The 20,519-nt window shown below is 47.3% G+C and overlaps 1 protein-coding gene across 6 annotated transcripts in view; it reads left to right on the top strand.

Moving 5' to 3' along the window:
• The first annotated feature begins 3,017 nt into the window (after nt 1–3,017).
• The window catches only part of LOC119169109 (zinc finger protein 800), a 93,595-nt gene continuing 76,093 nt past the window's right edge, over nt 3,018–20,519 (top strand). For 2 of the 6 annotated variants that reach the window (XM_037420212.2, XM_075886411.1), the window contains exon 1: nt 3,021–3,303. Coding sequence is in view for 1 of the 6 variants with exons in the window: in XM_075886413.1 (XP_075742528.1) it covers nt 3,504–3,657 (154 nt within the window). In the remaining 5 variants the exon portion in view is untranslated. Of the gene's footprint in view, nt 3,304–3,441; nt 3,658–20,519 lie in introns of those variants that run through there. The other 4 variants (XM_075886413.1, XM_075886414.1, XM_037420213.2 and 1 more) reach the window with 4 other exon arrangements.

Below are 20,519 nucleotides of genomic sequence, written 5' to 3'. Positions count from 1 at the left end.
TGCATCACGACTGGGGGAGCGGGTCGTGTTGTTGTCGCTAGAGTGGGTAGCAAGTACTGGTGGAGCTTGAAGGGTTCAAGTGTCCGTGTTGCACCACCCGCCTCGCCCACGCCCTGTCTACACTTCATTCATTGAACACCGTGCTGAGAACTAGTTGAATAAATGCGCAGATTTGTTTCCTTCCGCATCCTATACCACTGCATATAAGATTCTCACATTGTGAACAGAAGGTATTTTGATTCGTTTGAAGGAAAGTCACACTCAAAGCATGACAGATACTCTGAAAAGCGGTTTCATGCAATCGCAACAAGAAAACTCGAAGCAGAGGTGCTTCTTTTTTGTGCAGCGTACAGTGTAAAAGTAAGATCGTATTCGGAAAAAGCGAAATGAGTGACGTGAGTCACAGCTTGCTCATTGTTCAATGAAAGAAGGTTTCATAAAGTATGACGTAGCCAACAACAGCAACAAACTGCTGCATCTTAAATTAAAAAAAAGCAAAGTGCTGCACATTTACAGTAGAACATAGACATAGATTGAAATACGCGTTATTTTTTATGAAGGCAATATAAAAACTACTTTACAAAACGCTTTGCATTCATCGGGATGTCGACACATCTGTGTAGTGTCATTTATGCTATTTGGATGAAAATCCCTAAATTTCAACGAATTCAGTAACCTGTGGCAGAAGATTCTTTGAATTTTCAGTTTCGGTTTCTGCGCCGCCGACGCCGACGAAAATTGGCCGCACGCCGCCGCCGATGAAAAAACCGGCTGCGCCGACAACGCCCCCGACTCTGGACGACCCCCACGCCATCGCCGGTCGAAATCGCCTCGGCGCACACCTCTAGTAGGGTGGCTAGGTAGGGTGGCTAGCCATTCTAGCCACCCTACCTCTAGTGACTCCGCAAACGTCGCCAGTGTGTGTTTCTCTCTTCGCCCGGGTAGCGGCGCTGGCATCGCCATCATTAGAACACACCCGCTGAACACACCCGCGATTGAAATAAGTAAGAGACGGTTAGAGTATTGGTGGCAGAAAATTAGAGAGAAAGGACAAAAATAAATATTGGAAAAATAAAATATGGACAGTGTGCCGTAAATGGCAGAGAACTTAAGCTGAAAATTTACCTTTTTTTCCATTAAGATAGAATTTATCGAAGTAGAGGCATTAGGCCAACATAAAAAGAAAAAAAGGTTTTTTTTTGTTTTTTTTTTGTCGAGCCTGGTGGCATACTTGTCACCACCCCGTTATAAAGGGGACGCTCATAGCATCCATCCATCCATAGAACTCTGGGTGAGCGCGGCGGCTGAAAGTGCTGGCCACTTCTTGCGCAGCAGCTGTTGTCGCAGCACCACTTGTCTATCAACTGTTAGAGAGGAGTGTAGTCAAACTGCTGCTACCACTGCAGCTGAAGAGAAAACAAAAAAATCATGGCACACCAGCATAATGCTGGCCCACAGGCTTCAAATGTCCATAACCAGCGCGTGGTCAGAAGCGACTCCAGGCTCATTTATCATATTTCGGGCTATGTTGCACGAAAATGCGTTTTTAATGCTAGAACAAAATGCCAAGATTGCATCAAGCTGCTCACCGTGACCTCACCTGGTGAATCTTTGCAGCTTGGTCGGCTAACCAACTATTGTGACCAAACAGGCCTCATCCATACCTCTAGTCGGCCTCCTCCATCCCTCTGTACGCCTCTTTCAAAAAGCTCGAAGATATCTTCACAGATTGTTTCTGCCAGAGCGAGCTGCACTCTGACAGCAATATGGACATGCTGGCAGTTGTTCAACACAAACTTTCCATCGAAATTGGTTGCAGTGGGCATGCAGCTACACTCTTACAGCGAAAGTTATTAGTTTTTACGTTGTCACGCGTCTTCATTTTTATGTGAAAGGACTGAACAGTGACAAAGGAGGAAAGCGGCAGAGGGCCAAGCAGCTGAATTAAGCTCAGCCGTTGCACATGAAGTGAATAAAGTGTGTGTAAATCAGTGGTTTAATATTGTGCTTCAGTTTTGAATATGAGAGCTTCATGTCAAGAACAGAAGCTTGTAGATAGGCCTAACAGATATGTAACTGCGTAATTATAGTTGTTAAAAACCCCAAGAAAACTACTGTGCCACGTGCAACATCAAATTAGAACAAAATACATTTCAGCTACAATTTCATTTCATCATAACAAAGGCACAAATTCAGCTAGCACGCCTGCATGTTAAAGCTCAGCTAGGAAGCAAGCGTGCACTGCTTTCTAATTATCTGGTGGAAGGCAGGGCACAATCTTGCTACAAAATTATTTTTGGTTTACGCAGCATGTAACCGTATATCTGGTCACTGTAATATTAATAATATTTGGGGTTTAACGTCCCAAAACCACGACAGGATTACGAGAGATGCCGTAGTGGAGGGCTCTGGAAATTTCGACCATTTGAGGTTCTTTACCTTGCACCTAGATCGAAGTACACGGCTGGTCACTGTATGAAACCGTATATTTTGAGGGGTGCACCGTCCTTTTATGCTTGGTGAGGTGTTATATTGAGGAAAATACGATGTGGCCTGAACAAATGTAGTGCTTGCCAAAATGTGCAAAGAACTCAAGCTCCCCCGCACCCAAGAAAAAAAAAAAAGCATTAACTGCGTCGCGGAGAAGCATATCTGCAAAAGCTGCTATTGGACTGACTTTCGGCAAATCTATTGCAAAGAAAAAAAGGAAATAATGGCGAACCGAGAGCAACATACGCTCTTAGTACAGTCAAAGGGAAGTCAATACAAGCAAGTTTATTATACATATCGAAGAAACGCGCGTCGCAACTTGTACGAGCGGCCAGTGGCAAGCAGCTTCTGCAGGCGAAGCTTCCATCGAAGATTCCTGTAGTGACACCAACTGCGTCAGAGGAGCGGTGGAGTAAGCCCACTGCTCTCTTCTAGTACACTGTATTCGTGCCTTCCACCTTCCTCCGTGGTGCCTTCGTTATCAGTGGTCGCGCCACCTACCAGCATCATGGTTTCCACGCAAGAGAGAGGTGGGCGAGTAGTAGATCAGCTTTCTTGAATTTTTAGGATGCGCTGCAAGCGTCGCGGATGATTTTTCGCCCTCTGTAGCGATTGTTGGAACTTGAGAATACTCTCTCTCGACTCCTTCTAAACTGGGCTTCTGGACGACGACTAACCGGGTGGTTTGGTTGCCTTGGTCAACGTAAATAGTGCCTTGAGCTGCACGCAGTCCGATCTTCTTCCGTGTAACGACCAGGGAAATCCGAGTGGCGACCGACGTGGACACCTGCGGGGAACCAGAGACGACGCCAGGTACGTAGTTGTGTAGCGGGGCACCACCGTGGTGCCCCTGCGACAACAAGGCTCGGTTCCCTGTTTTCTGTCGAAACAACTTTTACGTCGCGCCAAGACTGACGCAGCAGACTCGCTTTCTTTTTTTTACTTTGGCAGGTTACAACCACGTTTTTCTTGGCGGAGCACCGCATACGCGCCGGGAGCGCGATCGCCCGACGATGGAGGGTGTTGGCATTCTCGCGTGCCGGGGCTACGCGACCTGCTCAGTTCTGCCCCGTGCCCCGCCGCGGTGGTCTAGTGGCTTTAACTCGGCTGCTGACCCGCAGGTCGTGGGATCGAATCTCGGCCGCGGTGGCTGCATTTTCGATGGAGGTGAAAATGCTGTAGGCCCGTGTTCTCAGATTTGGGTGCATGTTAAAGAAGTTAGAACCCCAGGTGGTCAAAATTTCCGGAGGCCTCCACTACAGTGTCTTGCATAATCATATGGTGATTTTAGGACGTTAAGCTCCCAAATAAATAAATTAATAAATGAATAAATAAATCATTTCTGCTTGAATGAAACATAGTCAGCTTTTGCAGTTGCGTAAACTTAGCTGACTCACATGTTGACTTACTTAATGTCAATGTTTTCGAGTGGTTGCCGCTACAGGCTTGGCAACCGTAGTGTTAAACTCTCACTTCGGACCGGTAGCTTAGCTTGCTGGCAGTGGGTTGCCACTGATGGACACACCGATTGCAAGAAGAAGTTTGAAAGAACGAAAAGATGTTCTCATTTGCAACAATGACAGTGAAAAAAAAAAGAAGAAAGGACGGAAGACCAGTTCTGTGCGGAACACGTAGCTCGCTCGCAGCAAAGTTGGATGACCGGCCTTCCTTGAATGGATTGCAATCCTCCTGAAGTGCCCAATTATGATAGCGAGGTACACGATATGCTCAGATGATCTCTTTGATAAGTACTTTCTTTGCCATAATTGATGATTTTGCGACGTATCAACTACGCATTTGTAAGGTAATATGCGCACCGCCATAGCAGCACATTTTGTTGATGCTGTGGCCGATGATGATATAAAAAGTAATAATTGCTCCTCATTTAACATGGTGTGACACTAGATGCATTCCACTCTTCTTGCTACACAATATTACATCCGTAAACATGATTTCTCAACTGATATGTGCCTTTGGAGGATCTTCTTCTGGGAAAGTATTGAGCACTGCCTGCTCCGCGGTTCAGCACATGATTGCTGCACGAAATGCCCGGGTTCGATTCTGGCTCAAACCCTCTTTGCTTGTTTCTTCTCTCATGTGTAATACCTGTGACGGGCACCGGTGATGACAGCGGGCATCGCTACCACAGTCGGCTGTTCTGTGTGAACTCTCAACACCTTACACTGTCAAGAAGTGTGGCACAGGCGAGTAGCTGAGAGTGATTCAATACCCATTCAGTGAGCCTCATTTATTGTGTTCTTTGCACTTTACTTTAAAGCAGCAGCACTCTCTCAGTGCTCAAATTCTACATCTCTGTTTTGTTTAGATGTTGCCAGAATCCGAAATTTCATACTTTTGTATATGCGTATTGCCACACGACATCTTATATGAAGGATCTGCAGTGACATGCATGTACTCGGGTGTGAAAGCAGAAAATGTTTTTCTGGTCTGGTCCTGGGAAAAACTTTCAATTACTGGCTCTCTTTCTTGTTTCACCTGTGAAAATAATGGCCAAGGCATATAACTTTTCTCCGGAGTTACAGCTGTGATTCTCAGCACCTTGGAGACGGCCACTGCAAGAAGCGGCAACCACCAGTAAGGAGTAGCTTCGAAGTTTGGTTCCTGGCCATCAAGACTGAGAAGATGTCAATCTTAATCACAAGCCTGGCAAGTGGAGCTCACGATGCCCGCTCTCCCGCATGCTTTTTATGCCCCACAGGTGCACGGAGCAGTGATATTTTTGAAGTCGATGACTGCCTCGACCTCTTTGATCAGGTTGCTAGCATAAACTAAAGCATCTGAAAGGCATCCATGACCTTTAGAAAGCTCACTTCACATTGAAAGGCTCTGTGAAAACATGGTGCGACAATCGTGAAGGTTCCTTTACAACATGGCAAGACCTTAGCTTACAGTTCCACGACGCCTACCATGATACTGAAAGCAAAGACTGAGCTGAACATGTCATTCCATGTAGAAACCAGTGGCAAAACATGAATCATTAGATTTGTCGAGGACGAGTTCTGACTTTTCAAGAATGCAGACCCTGCAATGTTTCAGGAACAGAAGGTGGGAAATTTCATTTGTAATGTTGGAGAACAGCTTTTAACTGCACTCTTGCACAATGCACGAGTAAACGTGAGTGAGTTCACGAATGAGGCAATCATGATGGAGCACACTATCGAGCAGAGGTTGTGATAGAATGAATGCTCCAACATTATGGCTATGCATAGTGCATGCCTTATGTCTGACAGCAAGAAGCAGGCCTTTGCAAATTTCGCACAGACTATTCTGTGTGAAAACCTATGGGAACTCCGAGCATAGAGGCTCCAATCACTGGTGACCGCTGTCACTAACATTGTCCGGAGTGAAAACTGACATATGACGCAAGGGCCACAAGCAGTGTATTTGTTTGCGTTCTTGTTGTGCCGGGTTGGCTGGCCGCGACGCCAACAAAGAAGAAGAACTAAAGGACACAGCACGTCGACGCTGACGGTGGCTGCCACCCACGACTTTGGCATGGAGCGTTGAGAGAAGAATGTTCGTTTGCACCAGGGCTTCGCCACCAACTCATTTATTTACACACATATACATGTGATACATAACACGGCCGCAGGAGGGACCACATAACAATCAAAACAGAAACTGGAAACGAAACTAAGTGGAACAGCATGACACAATACCATTCTCCCCTTGAAAAAAGACACATATAAGAAAATACAATAGAACAATACACACAGCTCATAGAAGAACAAGCACCTGGCACAAGAACACCCAGTACAATCAATACGAGAACAAGAAAACAAAAAGTTCCACATCAGTCTAAATCATAGTCCGCGAAATGGCGAGGTCTAGTCCACTTGTTACAAGCGTGGCGCTGTCACGACTGGCTTGGCGATTTCACTGCACGGTCAAGAGGCTGGGAAAGTGCTGGGCTGGACTTTGCACTTGCGGTTGTGGCCTCGTTGCATGAAGTAGCAGCAAGACTTTCCAGAGGAATTTACCATTTGACAGGCTTATGTTGATGAGGGTTCAATGTAAACTGTTTAACTTGGAGCCACACCTACTGAAAGGTCCTTCCCCCCTTGAAAAGGAAGTATCTGAGCAGGGAGGCCACATACAATAATATTCTGATGAGTAATGCAAAGAAGTGGAATGGTGATAAGTAGAAGTTCGAGGCATTGAAGCCGAATTCGTATGAAAAATCACCATATAAGGGAGTTCCATGTGTTGCCGTAACCCAACTGCAAGGAAGTTGGGCTAAGCTGTTCCAAGATTTTCTACTGACCCCAATACTTGGCACGTCTTCCTGAGACACGAACTTTGTGCCACCGACTCGAACTTTCGAGGGCTTAGCACCATGACGATTGTCCACATACTGCTTCATTGCTTCTGACGGGAAAAGACTCTGGTCTGAAGTTGCAGACTCAGAAGAACTGAAGTGTTGCGATGAAAGGAAACTATGTCGAGAGCGGCTCGAGGTTGCCTACCATGAAGTTGAGCAGGAGACACTCCTGTAGTGCCTTTCGGAGAAGACCTGTGCGAAGCCGAGCATTCAGTCAAGGCTTGCTTGAGTAGACGCTGTTCCAACTGTGCAATCTGAATGTGTTCTTTCAAAACAGGATTGAATAGCTAAATTTGTCCATTCGATTGCGGGTAGAAGAAAGGTGAATTCAAACGCTGGATGCGACTTTGCGAAAGATAAGTCTCAAACTAGAGCGAATGAAACTGAGGACCATTGCCTGTAACTATTGCATTAAGACAATCCTCTCCGCTGAAAATGGGAGACAGAAACTCGATAATAACTTCAGAAGTTACATTATGCATGTAACAACTTTCAGGCCACATGGAGTGATAGTCAATGAGAGAAATAATGAACCACGCATTTTGCGGAAAATTGTGCAAAGGACCAATGATGCCCATACCAAGCTTTTGCCAAGGCTGATAGAGCCACGGAACAGGGTGCAAGAGAGAAAATGAAGGTTTGGCTGGCTTTTAAGCCGCCTGACATATGTGGCAGTTGTAGACTGCCTGTTCGACCTTCTTGCCTAAGAGTGGCCACGAGTACATGTCACGAAGGCTCTGTTTAGTGCAGACAATGCCTGGGTGCAATTCAAGGGCAAGGTGAATAAGCTTGTGCCGTAAACATGCCGCGGGAATCACTCGCTCATCACAGAAAAGCAAGTCCTCGACACAAAAGAGTTTCTGTCTGACATTGAATTAAGGCAAAAACTCAGCTGAAAGGGAACTTTTGGAAGGTCATTCTATATGTACATATGTCAGAACTTGAGACAATGTCGGATCAGCAGCAATGATAGCCTGAAGATCAGATTTGGTAATGCAGGAAGTAACCAAGGAAACAATTTATTCATCACGCTCTTCAGTAACCGGTAGATAAAGAGGGAGACGCAACAAGGCATCTGCAATTACATTATTGGCACCTTAACAATACTGCACACTGAAGTTGTAGTACTTGAGTCTAGAAAACCACCTAGAAACGCGAAGGGTGCAACCGCCTTTGGAGCACGCAAAAAGAAGTGCGACAAGAGCTTGACTATCTGTGTGCAAAGTGAAGTGCCGACCCCACAAATAAACATGTCATTTCTCTCAAGCAAAAAAGAAATGTGAGAGCTTCACACTCTTCAGTGGAATACCTGCGCTCGGTAGAGGATAATGTGCGAGAAGCAAATGCAATGGTGATCAGCTGATCAGCTAACTGTTGTTGAAACCTGCTCCTAGTCCAACATCGGACGTAGTCTTTGTGATGATGACGGGTAACTTCTCATTGAAAATACTGACAACTGGCTTCGAGGCCAGGAGTGACTTGATTCTAATGAAACTCTGTTCAGCTTCAGCTGACCAGGCAAAAGACTGTCTCTGCCGAAGTAGGATGCGTAGTGGTTCAACCACATCTCCATACTGTGACACGGACTTTGCATAGTAGCCTACAATACCAAGAAATGACTGTAACGATTTGGCATTAGTAGGACGTGGTTCATTCACAATGGCCCGAACTTTTGAATGAACAGGAGCTAAGCAGCGGGAACTGATCTTGTGGCCCGAAAATTTCAATTCACTCACAGCCGAAATGCACTTGTTAAGTTTTATACCACATTCGATGATGCGGGAAAGAACTGCATGTAAGTTTGAATCGTGTTTTTCGCGATGTCGACGCCATACCAATGTGTGGTCTAAGAAACACAGTGCACCTTTGCAACTTTTAAGAATTTTTAGACATAATTTCTGAAACACAGCAGGGGCAGACGCATGCCCAAAGCACACATGGTGATAAGGAGACAGCCCATCGTGTGAAACAAATGTGGTCAAGTCTATATTGCACTTGGAAAGTTCAACTTGACGATGCGCGGACGCAAGGCCCAACTTCAAAAAGCGTACCGCCCCAGACAGCTGTTGAAGAAGCTCTTCGATGTATGGAAGCGGGAACCGGTCGATGAGGATTGCCATGTTTGGTTCACTCAAGTCTGGGGCAGAAAACCATTTTTTTTCTTCAGAACGACGAGTGGAGACACCCAGTCGAAAGCGGATACAGGCTCGATGATACCACTGGCTTGAAAACGAAACAGTTCTGCAGAAACTTTCTCACGGAGCAGAAGTGGAAGGCGTCAAAGCTTTGCATGAACCCGACGCACATCAGGTCGAAGCACTACTTTATGCACAAAGCGGCGCACACAACCCAGTTCACTGGTGAACAGTTTACGGAATTCACTGGGTGCATTAGCCGGAAGATCTGGTTGCACGCCGACTTGGGCACAATTCATGGAAACACCGAGAATGTTTAGCGATAATGCCGGCATAGCATCATGACCTAGTAAGAAGCTGCCGTTTGCAGTGACGTAGAAAGTGACAGATGCAGTACAACTGCAATACATGACTTGTGCTGTGAAAGATTCGAGATTGTCGATTGTTTCTTTGGAATACGTCTGCAGAACGATGTGTGAAGGAGAAAGCTTAATGCTTGGAAATTGTGTATAAAAATTGGCGGCGCCAATTCACGCGACGGGTGCACCAGTGTCCACAAGAAAAGTCAAGGGAACAATGTCCACTGTTGCGACAATGGTAGGATCAGATGTTCTGTGGCAATCAGCCACATTTAAAACAGTTACCATATTTGCTTGGCCGTTTCACGAAGTCGGCGAAAAGACTGTATCTTGAAGTGAAGCACAATTGCAGACGGCCTGATAATGACCGCGTTAGGATTTGTCTCACATGCGGCATGTGAGACAAATTCGGTACCAAGCTGGACACTGAGCGAAATTCGCTAAGTCGCGAACCGATTCATAATGGAAGCAAAAGGCAGGCAGTGACTGTGCAGAAGAATGTTTGGAAGAGCTCGAGCTCGCTGCTGGCCTTGAAAAGGCGAAGTCGAAGGCAGGGACGCACCCTTTTGGCGGCCTCCTCGCCCCCGCGAGGCGGAAGGGCAGTCATGTTGAGCACCACGTTGAAGCTGGGATGAAGGAGAGCCGTTTTGGCCTTCCCGCCAAAGAAAAAAAAGGGCCGCCGTGTTGGCGTGACCCGTGAAACGAATCGGCATCATGAGGCCCCCGCAGCAGAAAGTTGCTGCACCGAACGTGAAGCAAAATGCTTCAACTGCACCCGTACAAGTTCATCCTCTCGTGCAATCGAGAGGGCTTCTGAAAGAGTGACGGGAGGAGCCAGACACGGACATTATCGAATGCGCCGCCAATGAAGAGTTGCTGCCTGATTATGTCATTTTTAAGCGCGCCAAACTCGCAGGACGCGGCTAGCGACTCAAGACTAGCAACGAAGTCTACAATGCGCTCGCCGGGGAGCTGAGAATGCTCTTGAAAGAGAAGGCGCGCGACATAATCGCTAGATGCATCTTTGTAATACGTCAGACAATGCAGGCATCTCTGACTTGTTGGCGGTACTCAGTCTGATAGAGTTTTAGGCCGGCGTGGCCCAATGCGTTAAGCAGTAGGGCCTTCCGCCACTCTGGCTTGCGGGCGTTTTCTCTGACAGCATTCACGTATTCCTCAAAAATTAACTTCCTATCAGCCCAAGGGGTAGGCCGATCCCTGGGCGTGGAAAGAAAAAGCGGTGGAGGTTTGGAGACGCCATTGCAACTGAGAAAACTTTACACTAACAAAAAAAAGAAAACTGAACATGGAAATCAGAAAGAACGTGAAAAGAAGAAGTCCACAGAGTCGAAGGCAGGAACGATGCGATGCGGTCGCTCGCCGAGGAAAAAGCTGAAGAGGCTCAACGCGGCGGTCGCTACGGAGAAGAAAGAAACAAAGACAAAGGCACAAAACACTGAAGTAGCGTAGCTGCAGAATGGGACAGCGAGGTGGACAGAACAACAGAGGAAAAAAGACTACAAAAGAAACTGTCCGTACTTCACATTGTCGCCATTCTTGTGTCGTGTATTGGCAGTTTGGCGTCGATGAAGAAGAACAAGGAACATTGAACTGAAGCTCGCAGCGCTGCCGGCAAGCACGCTGAAGAGCCACCACGCCACAGGGCGCAGAGCGCCGAAGAAACGTTTGTCTTGCACAAGCGCTTCGTCACCAACTGATTTATTTACACATATATACATGTGTTACATAACACTGCCGCTCGAGGCACCACATAACAATCGAAACAGAAACGAAGCTAAGCGGAACAGCACAACACAACAGTTCTGTTCCCCAACGTCATGGTGTGTCGATGGTACTGGTAACGGCTGAAACACTCACCTAAGAATGTTCTAGACATTAGCAGTGTTGGCATCAAAATCACATTGTTGCCAAATGTAGCCTAGGGTTTGAAGACTTTTTAGCAAGGGAAGATCATGGTTCAACAAAACTTACTTGCCAATTAAAAAAAAACACAAAAGAACAGAATTGACGTTTCGGTGCCCAATACAGGTGCCTTGTTCACAATGAACGAATGCATTTTATTATGTATGTGTTGAAAGACGCAGTGCGCTTTGCTTATACCTCATTGAGTGGACCCATGTCTGATTTATTGTGTTAGGAGTAGGTTGCATGCAAAATGATTCGATGAGCAGGTGGGTGATAATCTTTTCCCTTTTCGGTTGGGGAAGCAGATCGCCAGTCCAGACAGGGTCCAGTTTTACGGTGAAAGCTGTTATGAGATCACAACTTGGGTCTCGCGCAGCACTGTAGTTGTCCGCCGCCGCCAGTGTTCGTAACCACATTGCGCGAAATTGGAAAAAAGCAACCTAGTACCAATGACACAGTGGGGCTCGAACCAGGGTCCGCTGGGTGCCAGCCCAGTATTCTACCGCTGAGCCACGCTGGTGCTTGGGACTTGCCTCAGTATGGCTTGATGTCATGAAAGCAATCGTGTTAATAGGACTTATACAGCGTTTTAAAACAGCGAACGAAGAAGCAGTCGTCGCACAATGCGAATAGTGTAATGAGGGGGTCGTCCAATGCTCCAACCAATTACAAAAGCTTGTTTTTTTTTTTTTTTTTCAGCTAATAATTGTGGCACATACCCACTTCAAGCATAATGAACAACTGGCACAAAATTCCTCACAATAGTTTACCAGATACCACACTTGTCAGAAGAATGACGAAAAATAGCATAGCAAATGCCGGCCTACTACCCCAAAATCTTTATTATTAATGCTGTAATGGGCGTCAAGCAAGTGTGCTTGCACCAGTTACCCAATGAGTGTTCAGAAAAAGCTCTGAAAGGCCACTCTTCTTGCTGGTGTTCTGTGAGCGCTTTGCAAACAGTGTGTATTTGGCTACATCATTATGATGCTGCTGTAGTCTTCTTTTAAAGTTTTCCGTCTCGCCTATGTAGCACACCTTACAGTCATGGCACAGAATATTGTAGACGACGCCTGGGAATTTTTGTTTCAAGGCAGCCTTTGACATAAATAAGCTTTTGTTTGAGCTTGCTTGAAGGTGTGTGGTACTTACACTTCGTAGTCATGGAATATTCTTGAGGGTGACTTGCTCACGGCTTGTGTATTGGGGAGCGAAGCTCGCTTCTGTTTGGTAGCAGACGGCGACACTGCTCCTTCGGCTTGTGACGTCACACATGTCATGACGAAATGGCGGTCGCCGGCAGTGGGCTGAGTTTACAGCTGATGACTTCTACGGCTTATTTTGGACTGAAATAATCTCTTACAGTCCAGTTTTCACATGTGTACAAGCATATTTGAGCCTCCACCTTCGTTTTTCGCCGAAAACTATCAATTGTTGTGTGACCATGTCATGACCTCTTTAAAGGAACGAATGATGTGGTGTCTACTTCTCACCCTGGTGTGAGTTCTCGTGCATACGCTGTGCATGCTCAATAAAGCCGAGAATGAAGAAACAACCCAGCATTGAATATTGCATGTGTGGCAAGAACCTTCGCGAAAATATTTTGTATACTGCACTAGGGTTGATATCTGGTTAGTATGGCGTGTGACTTTCGGGGACTGTACACATAGGAACTTGCGATGTTTATTCACGCCAGGCCAGCAGGCCTTTTCCAGCTGTTCGCAGCTCAAGGATGGTGAGAATAGTTTTGTCCTGATGCTGTCATTTTCCCTTGCATATTTGCTGCCATGTTGTGCTGAGCTGCTGGTAAAAAAAATGATTGATACCAGAGACCAGTCACTGAAAACAGGATAACGTAATTGTATTTAATAGTCAAGAAACGATGCGAGCAGGTATTGCAATGTTCGTGCATCAGATCAGTCAATACACCCCGTGTAGAGAAGTGCGTGTATTGAAAGTGGGGATTGGGGAGACAAAATATATGCGGGTGAGGTTCCACTCATTGAAATATGTCTTATAAATAATTGTCCAGTAGCAATGCTGGTGAAAGTAGCTGCCCGAACAATCTACGGTTCTTGTGAAGAGTGATGCTATTGCGGTAAAAAAGCTCTAGATAACCTTATGAAAGGTCAAGCGAACTTGACCAATGCCAAAGCATCCCATTCCTTTTTGGCCACTTGATACTCCTCTGAAAACTAGGGCGAGGTGTTTTCGTGAATCGTGCGTGGCAGTCCACAATTATCAAAACGTTACCTCTTGGCCTCGCACTTTCTGCGCAAATACAAGAAGCAGGTGTGCGCCATTGCGCTTGCCTCAGTAAACATAACAATTCGCGCAATGTGAGAATGCTTAGATTCACAGATTACTAGATGATTTTCATTACAACTCGCCTTTTCCTAGAGCGCCTCTTCACGTAGTGCGTCCATGGCGCCATGCGCACACGTTCTATTGAAAGTGCGCAGTGTGGCGATGAACGTATGTTGGCTCGCTAGAAATCTTTGTTGGCAAACACTCTAGATTGTTTCACAGCTAATGCAAACACCACCGACGCTTGCGAAGCGAGAAGAGCCATGGCAAAACAGCCTGAATCACAAGAGTTGTCGAACACTTCGCACAGCTGGTACCACGGGATGTCGTTTTATTTGTCGCAGAAGGATTCCGCCAGATGGCGTCACGTTATGCCCACGCCCCCAATACTATAACTTTGTGCCAGTGCAAACACCTCCATGACAGAGTCAGAGAAGATGTGCTAACCACTTGCCGGCGGCCTGGAGACGGCGGCTCATAGGCGGCTACGTCGCATGCACGCGATCCAAAAGTCTCGAGCCAGCCCGAGCGGCCTCAGGCCATCTGCACGCTTGATGCTGTGTGCGTCCGTTGTGGCGCCTGCTATGTTATCTGCTTCCTCCATGGTTGCGACACAGGCCACAACGCCGACCAAATTCCAACCTCAACAGCAGTTCATCAGTAAACTATACCTATTTCCGGGTTGATGTAACTTCCTGTAAGTCAACTACTAGAGCGCGCACACATCGTATACCTGCGCGGTCGTTCCACTGTCGTTTCTTCTAACTAGTATAACGCGTGTTTGCCCGACCTTCGAGAATACAAACATGTTCAACGTGGCTTTGAACACTGACAACAAGAACCTGGTGCGCAAACAATGCGAAATTAGAAACATATGAGAAGCAGACAGAAAAGTAAAAAGAGAGCAAGGGCACATCGAAAACTTCCTGTATCTAACTTAAGATGGCTGCACAGGCATGTGCACTGTGCTGTCATCTGCCAGCTGCTCGAAAGAAATTGTTCGGACACTCCTGGGCAACCCGCATGTCGCCAGGCACGCGAAAAACGAACATGCATTCGAATGATCCTGAACCAGTGGGCAAAGCTTGCGGTTAGTTTCTGAGAAAAAAGAATGCGGCGCCGGCGTCCGGAGTTGTCTGAGACGTGTAAATCGACGAGGCTCTATGCCGTTTCACGCACTCCCAGGCTTCGTGGCTGTGGCCCCATTTGTGCCCGGTACCACCAGTGGGCACATTAGCAGCTAACCACAATCGCAGTGGCGATTCTGATGAGCCCTCCAATACACGGGAGAATGTTGTGCTGCTGCCTTGTCGTTCACTACCTGCAGTTGTCGTTCTATGCAGAGCATTATTTCTAAGCTGGGTGCAACTACCGTGAAGTAACATTTTTGTGTGGTATGAACAATTAAGCCCCGCGCACATGCGGTGCTGCTTGTCCAACATCATGCTGAACTCGTCAGACTGGACCTGCCCCGTCCTGGTGCGACAGGAACTGACAGCAAGCCATTGACTCCAAAGCAGGATAACCAGAGCAGTCATTGACCCACCATGAGGTCCTACATCTATGCTGGGTATTGTCCCTTGGAAGCCCGGGCGTGGCCATCATTATGTGCCAGCAAGTGAACCTGGATTGGTAAACTTGTGCCACCACATAGAAAAGGTGGGGATGGACTCCACCATTCCCATTTAGTCAAGTGCATTGAAGAGCGCCCTGCCTGTTTTTTGAGGGTTGAGACGGTTAACATGTAAATACTGTATATAAAGTATTTTCTGCCTTCAACTCGTGCTCATGAGTACTCCGAGCATGAGAGCCACATGCATTCGTACTGGCCACGCAACCCCAGTCCTTGCTGTTGAGGAAGTGGTGGGATACTGCGACGACCATTTTCTATCTGTGGTAGAAGCGGTGGGATATCCCGACACCTCATTCCTAACAACACAGGCATTATTGATCAGTCACAGATGCCCAGGTTCCTTTGGAAAAATATTAGGCACTGACAATCGGCATGGAATGCTCGCTCTGCACCCTGCACGTATATTCTCCAACAACCCATCTCGTAATGCGACGGGTCGAGTTATATGTTTCCGTTGCCATCAGGAGGGCAACTGTTGCAGTTTTGGTTGAGGGCAAAGACAGCCTTGTGATTATAGACACTGGTGCCTATTTAAGTATAGCCTCACAAGACCTCGTGTCACGTATCAGAGCTGTGATACTCCCAACCATAGCTATCATCAGGAACGTGAGCAGTAAACTCACAAGAGCGGCTGGCCAAGTACAGCTGGCAATAAAGGTAGGACCGATAGAAATACAGGAAACACTGTTGGTTATGACTCGCTCTCCTATGACCTCATTTGTTCGACTGCCTCTGTAACAGCATGTAGATACTCTAAAAAGCTTCACCATTAGAAGAATAAGCTTCTGCGGAAGAAAAATGAGACTCTGCATTAATGAGGCTGACTTGTCAATGAAGAGTGCTACTACTGCCGTGAAACCACATGGATTTCGCCGTTTACAGAAACGCTACCAGCTGAGGTCAAGATGGATGGAGCATGCCTAATTTAACCTCTGCATTGCTCCACCAGCAAGAATAGCCCACACATGGCTCGTACGCTGGCTGATGTTTGAAATAGGGAAGTGCACATTCACCTAGCGAACTTAACAGCCAGCATCACGAATATTGTGAAGTGAGTGGCCATCAGAGAAACTACCCCCTTTGTCTCGTCGATATCAAATGTGAACCATTTATTTTGCGTGCTGCAGGCCTATTTTGATTCAGCATCTATCTGTCTGTTTGTCTGTCTCTCTCTGTCTGTCTGTCTGTCTGTTCATCCGCTTACATTTGTGTGCTCTCGTGGTCACACCCTTAACTTGGGGTAAACCCAGATTAGTATGGGAGGCTAAGATAGTTTGACAAATATGACTCTCTGATTATGACATAAACTCCAAATATCACTGTGTATGTTGTCAAACCCTTTCTGCTAGATGTGTGGCACATACGTGTGAGTGGATATGGGCCACAGTTATGCAGGTATGTGCCACAGATGATTGACAGTTTGTATTGATCCAGGACTGGTGAGAACAGATATGGGTCATTTTAATCCATGAGCATTGACAGTGTTGACCCAATGAATGCAAAGAATAAATGTCTGGGTGCCAGCAGGAATTGAACCCTAGCATTCTGCGTCGCTATCAAGTATTCTACTACAGAGCCATGCCAGGTTTCGGAACTACGTTTCAGATAGACCGTAATGGTCGTGAAACATCAATTATGGTTGCAGTGCTGTTATCCAATTTCATGGACATTAGACTTTTGCTCCTATGATACAGCCGTCTCGTTGGGTTTACATCAGTAATAGTTAGGTGCCATCTGTGGAAGTTGATTTATGTAGCTGTCACCAGGGCTACCATTCTTGTGAGCACCAAAACTTCATATCAGCTTATCGCTTCTGGTGCTGCTAATATCTATGTTGCTATTGACATCGTTACGCAACTGTAAACATCTCGTTATATAAAACATATGCGGCTGTTGAATATGTGTCTGTGCATGTATTTGTACATATTGTTACGCCACGTATGTGCCGGACGAAGAAGGAAAAAGAAGCAAGGGGTGTGGAAGAAGAAGATCATCATCATCTGCCTGCGCCGATACGGCTCGTCCCTCGAACCGTGTATCAATAAACCCCCAGACGCCTACTGAGGTCGTAACAGAGTGGTGGAAGGTGCTGGGTATAGGAACCAACGACGGGACCGCTACCCCTCGGATTTCGCCGGAGTCGTCGCCTCGCCGGCCTGCCTCCTTCTTTGGCCATCATGCCTGACGAAACAGAAGCTCGGGAACCAGTCCCCAGCAGTTCTTGGCCGTATCACAGAGAGCCACGAACCTTCTCCGGGAGGGCCAATGACGACGTGGACTCATGGCTCAAACATTTCAAGCGAGTAAGCAACTGCAACAAATGGGATGCTGCCTCCCAACTGTCACGCGTTGTTTTCTACCTCACTGATGTTGCCCTCGTTTGGTATGAGAACCATGAAGATATTCTGACAACATGGGAACGCTTTGTTGAAGAAATCAAGAAGTGTTTCGGCAACTCAGCTGCAAAAAAGAAGCTTGCCGAGCAGAGTCTTGCACAGAGGGCCCAGCTATCCGGTGAGACCTGCACCGTGTATACTGAAGAGATTTTGAGGCTGTGTAGGGAAGTCGATTCCAGCATGTCGGAAGAGGACAAGGTGGGGCATTTGCTGAAGGGAATTGCAGAAGATGTTTACAACTTCCTTATTAGCAGGGAAAGCCTGACTTCAGTGTCTGACGTTGTACGGCACTGCCGCACGTTTGAAACCCTGAAGCAGCGCAGAATAGCGCCTAAGTTTGGTCGTCTGGCAAATGTCACCTCAGTAGCCAGCATAGAAGCGGCCTCAACTGGTGACCTTTCGGCAACCATCCGCCAAATTGTTCGGGAAGAGTTACTCAGACATGGCGAAATGACACGTGAACGGGCAGCTGCCACGTCTCCATCCTATTTCCCGCAGGACACCACTGCCCCACAGCTTACAGTTTATGAACATCCATCCGTCAACGCAACGGAGGTTGCAGGGCCTCGGCGTATTCAGCAGTCAAGTCCGGTTTTTTACGAGCGATCACAGTACCCTCAACGTTTCCGTTCCGTACGCCCATACCACCCACCGACAACTGATTTCATTGAATCTCGGGCTTACGCGAACGCTCGCAGACGTGAACACTTCGAAGAACGGCGACGACCTCGTCCTGCGCCTGTGTGCTACAACTGTGGTCTGACTGGTCACATATCGAGGTATTGCGATCGTTCGCGCATACCACGCTATGATCAGTGGACAAGCTTGACCGATAAACCTGCTGTCCCACCTTTTCAAAGACACTGGCCCACCGACTCAAGACCCGGCAGCAGCTTCTGGCACGGACACCGGCGCAACAACTCCCCTGCCTCTGATCGAAGTGTGACGCCACCTCCTGCGCCTCGATCCCACCGGTCTCCATCGCCACGGCGCCGCCCATCGTCACCACATCAGGAAAACTAAACAGTGCGGCCGATGGGGGTGAGGTCGCTGGTGACTTGCTGCAAAACGAAATACCCCCGTCTGTGTTGATGTTCAAGAACAAGGTAGAAGTTTTTGTTGATGGTGTGTGTACGATGGCTTTGGTGGATACTGGTGCTACAGTTTCGATTATGAGTGCTGCTTTTAAACACCGTTTAGGACAAAAGGTGATGTTTTTGTGGGAGAAGGCAACAACATTCTGTGGCGTTGGTGGTAACTCGCTGTGTCCCATTGGTGTCTGTACCGCAGAAGTGTGCTTGGGTGATCAAGTGTTTGTCACAGAGTTTACGATTCTTCCAAGGAGCACACACGACATAATCCTGGGGATTGACTTCCTTCGAATGTGTGGCGCCACTGTTGATTGTAGAAATGGAGAGGTGTACATATGTGATGCTGCCCCTGGAGAACTATTAGAGAATTCAGACAGGGAGCACGGTGCGCTCCGGGTCAGTGAAGATAGCATTGTGCCGGCATTCTCTGCAGTCTGTGTTCCTGTATACTCTTCACGCATTGAAAACAGTGACAGTGCGTTCGACGCATTAGTGGAGCCCTTTCATCTCAGTTGCATTAAGAAGAACACATTGGTGCCGCATTGCATAGTGTCACTCGTTCAAGGACGCACAGGACTATGGGCGGTAAACTGTTCAGCTGAGTCGGTGGTTCTACCAGGAGGACTGAAGCTTGCCAAGTTCAAAACATACTCACCGATGGCAGTGGCTGCCCTCAGTGATGCTCCAGGTGGGGCCTCAGCCAATACTTCTACGGCCGATTCAAAACTTTTACCTATGATCGACAAGTCACTTACTACTGACAAACGCCGCATGCTTCTGGACGTTTTGTCGAAATACGTGGCGATTTTCGATTTTTCCCATGACCATGCGCCCTCGATTCCCGCGTCTCGGATTCTCCACAGGATAAACACGGGAACAGCACAGCCCATCCGCCAGAAACCCTACCGAGTGTCGCCGTCTGAGCGCAAGATAATTGATGAACAAGTGCGTGATATGCTGCAGAAGGGTGTCATTCGAGAATCATCGAGTCCTTGGGCGGCTCCCGTGATTCTAGTCAAAAAGAAGGATGGTACCTGGAGATTCTGTGTGGACTATCGCCGTCTGAACTCCGTCACAAAGAGAGATGTCTACCCTCTCCCACGCATTGATGACGCTCTAGACTGCCTCCATTCAGCATCCTACTTTTCGTCCATAGACTTACGCTCAGGCTATTGGCAAATACCTGTGCATTCAATGGACAAAGAAAAGACGGCTTTCGTTACTCCGGATGGACTATATGAATTTAACGTGATGCCTTTTGGTCTATGTAACGCGCCCGCTACATTTGAAAGATTCATGGACACCATTCTGCGCGGCCTGAAGTGGAACATCTGTATGTGTTATCTTGACGACGTTGTTATCTTCGGGCGTACATTCAGTGAACATAACGAAAGGGTAGAGCTGGTTTTGAAATGTATTCGAAATGCTGGCTTGGTTCTTAATGCAAAGAAGTGTCATTTCGGAGCTCGACAAACACTGGTGCTGGGACATCTCGTCAACAAGGATGGCATCAGGCCCGACCCGAATAAGACGGCGGCTGTTAGAGCTTTTAAACCACCTGGCTCAGTGAAGGAGCTTCGGAGCTTCTTGGGCCTCTGCTCTTACTTTCGCCGATTTATTCCCGCCTTTGCAGAAGTTGCCTTTCCACTGACCTGTCTTCTCCGCCAAGGTGCTAGTTTTGAATGGACTCCTGATTGTGAAACTTCTTTCAACCAACTGAAGTTCTTGCTCACGTCGCAGCCTATCCTGCGGCACTTCGATCCTTCTGCGGCGACTGAAGTTCACACCGACGCAAGCGGCATTGGCATAGGTGCAGTCCTGATACAGCGATGTAATCAAG

Source organism: Rhipicephalus microplus, chromosome 2 (assembly GCF_043290135.1).
Source record: "Rhipicephalus microplus isolate Deutch F79 chromosome 2, USDA_Rmic, whole genome shotgun sequence".
Classification (NCBI taxonomy): domain Eukaryota; kingdom Metazoa; phylum Arthropoda; class Arachnida; order Ixodida; family Ixodidae; genus Rhipicephalus; species Rhipicephalus microplus.
This window is presented reverse-complemented; position numbering and strand designations above follow the sequence as displayed.